The sequence below is a fragment of the Pyrus communis genome, chromosome 8 (genome assembly GCF_041283825.1).
Source record: "Pyrus communis isolate YQ-2024b chromosome 8, ASM4128382v1, whole genome shotgun sequence".
Lineage (NCBI taxonomy): Eukaryota > Viridiplantae > Streptophyta > Magnoliopsida > Rosales > Rosaceae > Pyrus > Pyrus communis.
In genome coordinates, this window is record NC_142572.1 from 13,009,629 (window position 1) to 13,016,644 (window position 7,016).

The 7,016-nt window shown below is 33.8% G+C and overlaps 1 protein-coding gene across 3 annotated transcripts; it reads right to left on the reverse strand.

Moving 5' to 3' along the window:
- Positions 1-464: 464 nt before the first annotated feature.
- LOC137716751 (RNA-binding protein csdA) lies at positions 465-2,029 on the reverse strand. 3 transcript variants are annotated; one of them, XM_068456129.2, is made up of 4 exons: positions 1,897-2,029; positions 1,319-1,722; positions 1,089-1,165; positions 465-784 (listed from the first exon to the last, which is right to left on the reverse strand). In XM_068456129.2, the coding sequence occupies exons 2-4, from the start codon at positions 1,702-1,704 to the stop codon at positions 765-767; spliced, it is 483 nt and encodes a 160-aa protein (XP_068312230.1). In that variant the 5' UTR covers positions 1,705-1,722; positions 1,897-2,029; the 3' UTR covers positions 465-764. The 3 variants fall into 3 exon arrangements, with proteins under 3 accessions (XP_068312230.1, XP_068312231.1, XP_088554500.1); XM_088698374.1 differs by having other exon boundaries at positions 646-784; positions 1,048-1,165; XM_068456130.2 differs by lacking the exon at positions 1,897-2,029 and having other exon boundaries at positions 1,048-1,165; positions 1,319-1,856.
- Between the last annotated feature and the right edge of the window lie 4,987 nt (positions 2,030-7,016).

A 7,016-nucleotide genomic window follows, 5' to 3' on the forward strand; every position in this document is an offset into this window, starting at 1 on the left:
TCGTCTCACAACATGATATAATTCAATGTGGATATGAAATTTGCTAACTAGTCACAATAAATGTGTGCAGTTGTATGGAAATTCATGGGCAACAATTCAAGGAATGTGATGCACTTTTGGGTCATGAATCTCTTGAACTGCGTAGCATGTAGCGTAGCATGATAGAGTTCCATGTGAACACGAGAACAGTTCCTTTGGTGCATATTTGCTTTCTTTCCTTTTTTTTTTTTGTTTATCCGTTGGTATATAGCTTGCTTTCACAGATATATATATATACACTCGTTTACAGTTTTTAAATACTCAAATATTCGTTGGACCACTCTTAGGATAAAAGCATTCTTGATACTCGGGATGGAGCATCTTCTTCCATCTTCATACATTTCCTCCTCTTTTCCCCTCTCTAGAAATCAGTATCAGAAAGTAATTAATCAATCAAATAGACCGGCAGCAAGTAGATGCTTCAATGATACAAGATAACAGCAGAGAATTAATTCGATTAATAGTACTAGAAAACTACATTCCTTTCATATCATAAGAAAGCTCACAAAATAATGCCAAATGATGTAGCTTAGTTAAAGTGCATCATCAGAATTCAACTTAAGCACTCTAAAAAGATAAACATCCAGAAAATGGAAAGAAGGTGGGGAAGGAGAAGGGAATTGAAAAAGGAAAAAAATATAGAGGGTGAACCATCTGGGCCACTATAGTGGCTAGCTAGGTAGTTCATGTCATCATAAGGGAATCATGTTCTTTTCTCAGTTCCTTCAGCAAAATACAGCAGTGCCTGAATAAGATGAGAATCATATTTATATATTAGTTTAAAAAATTATAAAAATAAAATAAAATTAAGAAAAACAAAATATTTGAAAGTAAATATATGTTTAATAAGAATAAGTGATGAATGGTGAGCTCCCACAGTGTAGAAAGCTTTGTTTTGGGGTTTGAGAGGGAATGCTCCGTGTCTTACATTATCTTACGCCAACGAGTTAATATCTCTTTGTTATCTATATTTTACTTCAAAATAGTCACGTTTGTGCATATACTCACCGAAAAGCATGAAAATTTTAGGAGTTAAAATGGAAACTTGCCATCGTTGGAGTCCCTTGGAGCATTGCATCTGAAACATTCCGTCCTGCTAGCGAAATTGTGCTCATTGCACCCAGGTCTGTGCCATTTAATTGAACAATTACCATTATTTTCATGACATGGTAAAGTGGTAATATACGCAAACATGATAAAATATGGGAGTAATATTGCGACATATTCATTGAAAGATATTGTGACTAATCAGTAAAATGATAAAATTTGCAAATTTAACCTTGTACAAATCCAGTCTCCAGATTTCCATCCGGAGCGACCAGAGCTACTTCCACCGCTGCCAAAACCAAACCCTCTGAGTGGCCTAGGCATGTCCCCCTCAAAGCCGCCGCCACCGCCACCGCTGGACAATTCGTCCTTAGACGCACCACACTTGAAGCAACTGGAGCGGCTGGCAAAGTTGTGAGCTGCACAGTTGCCAACGGTGCAGTACCAGTCACCGGGGCGGACATCCGGACCAGTGGTGAATCCATATGAACCACCACCACCTCTTCCGTACTCAACTCTCTCCCCACTTTTTGGATCCCCACACCTCTGGCACGAGTCCCTCCTTTGGAAGTTGAGATGGTTGCACGACCTACAGTTCCAATCTCCTGGCCTGCTCATCTTTCTCAATTTGGACTTCTAGATTTCAGACATATGATAAAAACAATAATGTATCAGTTAAGTGCAACGAAATTCCCCCGTGCCCTCTTAAAAAATTACAACATCATTGTGGCAAACTTCAAATTCTTTACAGACAAACTAACCTAACCTACAAAAGCCCAAGAGTGAACTTGAAATTTGAAAAAGCCTCACCTTATGAAAACAAAGTTGAATAAAAATGCCTGAAGAAGATGAGACTAGTTATGGTGGAATTTGGTGATTAAAGTGATGTGGTTCTGGAGGTTTTTATACTTGCTTAAGGGCCTCGAGAAGCGGGTGGTGGATTGCACCCAGTAGAGGTTTAGGTACGTGGTTTTTCTTTTTTGATATTCTCTGCATCACTTTGCCTTCCTTGAACAATGGAATATCTCACCAAAAAAAAAGAACTAAATAAGGAAAAAGAGATAAAGAGAAATTGAAATGGGATTCTGAAGATGCTAAATTTCTTTAGGGTTTCTAGAGGTTGCAAATGCAAGAACATTTTCATTATAAATTTCTCTAGTTAATTAGTTCCATAAATGCCCTACTTTATGCATCCACCTCGTATTCCAATATCTATAAATGCCCTAGTTTTAGTACAAATTAGCACGGAACAGAATGAAAAAAACATGGGATATTTTGAGTCTAATGAATTGAACTAGTCTTAGGTTCTCTCTCTGTTTTTATTGTTTTTCATGGTCTTGTTCTTTTGGTTGGGGTTGTCATTATTTGTCGTTAAAATGATTAGCTTGATGTTTAGAATTTAGAATTTGGTTATTTACATTTTCCGAAACTTTTTACCAATTTAAATTTTGCTGCCCCACCCCCTTTTCTCACGACAACTCCTTACTTCGCCACTCCTAGCACCCTTTGAGTGAATTGGAAATGATTCGCAGTGAAACGGCATACTGCTCTACACGAAATTGAGATGACAGTTGGAGCAAAATTCCATCGTTATTGTATATGTTTCCATCAGCCTACATATATTGTAGGAAACATAGTGATAATCGAAATTCAAAGTATAAAAAGTCGGGTTCCTTATTATAATATCATGCATTTGTACAGCATATTGAGCAAGGAAAAACATGTTGATTTGACTTTGCTAAATTAATTGTACCATATATATATATATATATATATATATAATATTGGTCACGTCCCCACAAAAGGCAAATAGCCTGCATTGTAACCTCTAAACAGAGCGTAACCTTGCAGCTAATATCATACTTTTAATTATTAAATGAACAACAACAAATTCTTTTGACCATTTCATATATTTAGGACCCTCATTTGCGCCAACAAGCTTGTTGGCTTTCCTGTTGAGTCAGGATCTTGGATAAGCAAGAACAAAATTCATTGTTTTTTACAAAATGAATATTCTTCACACATAAAATAACCCTATAGGCGAGAAACGACCCCACCATTCTTATTCTTATCTCAAAATCGATAACTAAGGAGTGGTCAAGTATGGTTTTATGTAATTAGGAACACCCCCAACCCTAAGGGTCTCACTATACGAGGAAAAATGGTGGTTGCTTTTCAATGTTTTTTTAATATTCTTTTTTGTACTTGGAAACGAAATTTTTTTCCTCCATGTCAAAAGGGTACGTTACGTGCCATAATTTCTTTTCTACCCTATACCCCCAGATAGTAAAGGGATATTTCACTTGAGGTCAATTATTTATTTATTTATATATTTTAGGATCAGGTAATTTTCAATTTAGAGAGAGATAAATGAAGAGTAAACTTGGGTAAGTGGTTTTAGTCTTACACGACAAAAAAAAATCCATTGACCTAAGTTTGAAAATAAAGTGACTATTTACTAGATATTCAATTTACTTATATGATGTTGGGAAAAAAATTTTACTTATATGATGAAATACAAAATTATTTATTGACCTAAGCTGAATTTCCTAGATATTACAGGAAAAAGTTATATGTTAAGCCATCAATTAGTATAAATATAAATGCAGCGATCATAAAATGTGATCCTTTCCATATCTTTCTCGAGTATATTTTACCCGATTTTTGCATGCTATGCCTTATAAGATTATTAACGATTAATCCACTAGGTCAAAAGCTTCTCAAGCTCAAGGAGCACTCAGCTACTTCATACCATTCAAATCGGTACCAAATCGTGGCAAACTCCAAATATATAATAGACATGACCTCAAAATAATTGGGATCAAAGGTCAGCTAGTGAGATGATAGGGATATAAGCTTCTATCAATAGGGAAACAACCTGAATTACCAGCCAACTGACGAATCCTCCCTTTGCGCCTCATCATACATTGAACTACTAGTAAGTTCACAGGCTTATTGTCTTAGGTTGGAAGCAGTTTACATGATTATCTAAATGATTTCCACACATCAATAGCATTTTTTTTCTTGTTTTAAAATACGGTTAACCAACATGTTAATTACTCGACTCACTAGTTTTTTTTTTTTGGGTCAATACTCATTAGTATTTTTTAGGATTAGGATTGGTCATTGGTTCCACATGGCAAGCTTTTTTCTTTAGCCATCTCGGTTATTTCAAAATTAAATCTGCATGCTTCCGCTTAAAATAAAATAAAAACTGTATAAAAAAAGAATAAGTATCAAATAAAATTCCATTTTAAGAAAAATATTATATTATTCCAAACAAATTAGTCAGGATTATATCCATGAATCGCATGAATCACCCTCTCACATCACATCCAATCTTATGCATAAAATATGATCACACTCGTGCATGTCAGCTGCTTCGCTAAATTAGAGAAGATATGTCACCATTGCCCAAGACATTGCTAAGCACATAGCCGAAGCCAAACATAAAAGCCGTTGCATGGCTAAGGAGCTTCAAACAATGAACGTCCAAATTTTAATAATTGAGAGAACGTGGAGTAGTAGTGGAAGATCAAAACCAAAGGAAGAAAGTAAGAGAGGGGGAATTAATTGGTAGAGTTTCGATAAAGATAGTCGAAGCTGATGGATGATGATGGAAGAGTCTTCGAGGTTCAAATTTTGACCATCTTTTATCCTTTTCTTTTTCTTTTGTCACTAGTAGTACATTAGTACTGCTATGCATGGCTTTTTCACTGTCATTTTTTCCCTTTCCTCCTCACAATCTTCGCTCTCTGTTCAAATAATTAAGGGGATTGAAATAAAAATAAAATCGAATAAAAATTCAAGATTACTCACCATGGCATTTTTCTTGGGGAATGGTAAAGAAGGCTGTAGCAAACTGTGAAAAAGCAAAAAGAAAGGAGGGGGCTGATTCGATTCTCTCATTGGGAAATGCTTCCATGCATGACCATGACCAAGCCCCGATACAATACACCCAACGTATATATCTTTTCGCTTTCTCTTTTTTAATCTTTTTAATTAATAAAACGTAAACAATTCTGATTAAAGCAATGTTAAGATGTTTGTGTACAAGTAGTTCATGCATTTTGAGTTTTGTCTTCTTACCTTTTCTACCAATTAAGAAAAGTTATAGATGCAACCATAACTTTGGAGCAGTTTCTAACTTTTACATGCATGCAGACTAAATATTTCTTTTTAAATACAAATAAAGATAAGAGCATTAGGTGAGCTATATATCTGTGCTTGTGTTTGTTTAATTATGTTATCATCAAAACAAAAGATTAGAATATGGAAAATTAACTCAATTCTACAAATTATGTTTGTGAGTTTCATCTATTCACGTATCGTATGCATATTGTTGTTCAAAGAAAATCTAAAAGCACAAAAATGAAGTTTTATGTTACTAATTTTTTCAAATGTCTTATTATACCGACTTCCTTATTAATTACTTAATTTGCGGTTAAAAGTCTCAGCAAGTTTTGGATTCAACTCCTTGAGTTAGCATGCACTATAATTGTCAAATGAGAGATTTTCTAACTGTCGCAATTTTTGTATCTTATTATGTTATAAGGTATTTTTGATATTTATGTATTAGGATTTTCTAGTAGAATAAGGATTCTGATTCAATTTTTGTATATTATTATGTTAAGGTATTTTTGATATTAATGTATTAGGATTTTCTAGTAGAGTAAGGATTATGATTGGTTTTCTGTTTGTTGCTAGGGTTTAAGATGTTCGTTTGTTTTAAGATTAAGTCTTTATAAACACCTCTTGAAACTTCGTAAGAATTACAAGGTATAGTCTTTTCAGGTTGTGTAGCCATCTTTTGTTTGATTTCTCTAGTTTTAGTCCGTGAATAATTGTTAGTTTTCATTGTGATTCCTTTTTTTTTTTTTTTGTTTAATTTAGCTTTCACTTATATTGGTTTAATTGGTTTTTTTTTTTTTTTTTTGTGAAAAATAAATTTATTCAAAGAGAGAAAAACTTCGCTGCTTCCAGTAATATAGAAGAGAAAAGTATTTTTAGCAATAGTGGGTTAGACCTATTCCAAATAAAGTATCAAGAATGGAGTGCCCAACGCTAGTAATGACATCAGCAAGAAAATCCCATGATATGAAGGAAAAGATCGTGCAAGTAATCTAATGTTCTCAATAATAGTCTTCAATCGCCAAGGCGTTTTGTACTTGTTCAAAATGGAATCAATAATGAGTTTGGAGTCACCTTTAGCACAAACATCCTTAAAACCCTTGATGTCAGTTTTTTTGTGCTTGTTTTCATGTGTCAATTTTTTGTTTGTTTTTGTTTTCTTGGGTGTTTAAATTTTTTTTTTTCTTAGGGGTTGGTTGGCCTTGCTTTTATTTGTTAGTGTTTTTTTTTGTTGAAATTATGGTCATGAATTCTTGTTTCTTAATTGTCAGTCTTTACTTTGCTGCGATAGATCGAGTTCTAAAGTAGTTGTTGTGATAGAAGAAAAGAAAATTCGTCGGACAAATATATGTCTATAGAATATTAAGATTAAGACTTTTAAAATTTGTTGTTCTTCTTTTTTCCATTACAAAAACAAAAACAAAAACAAAAACAAAAACAAAAAAACAAAAAAACAAAAAAACCAAAATTTAGACGAACTATTTTTGTCCCATAAACTCATATTTTGTAGTCTTAGGTTTTGCCTGACAAACCTTCGTCGGGCAAAATTCATTGCACAAAGATCTTTGTGTAAAGTTTTGCCCGACAAAAATTAGAAACCGTCGGACAATAGCACTTTGGCCAACAAAAATTTCCGATGACAAATTGGTTGAGCAAAATTGCGTTGACCAACTTTGCTCGACGAACACCACATGCCCGACCAAAATATTTCATTAGGCAAAGTTTAAATTTACGGAAAAGATATATTATATTTAACCCAACAAAACTTTCATCGGGTAAGCTTTATAATAAAAAATATA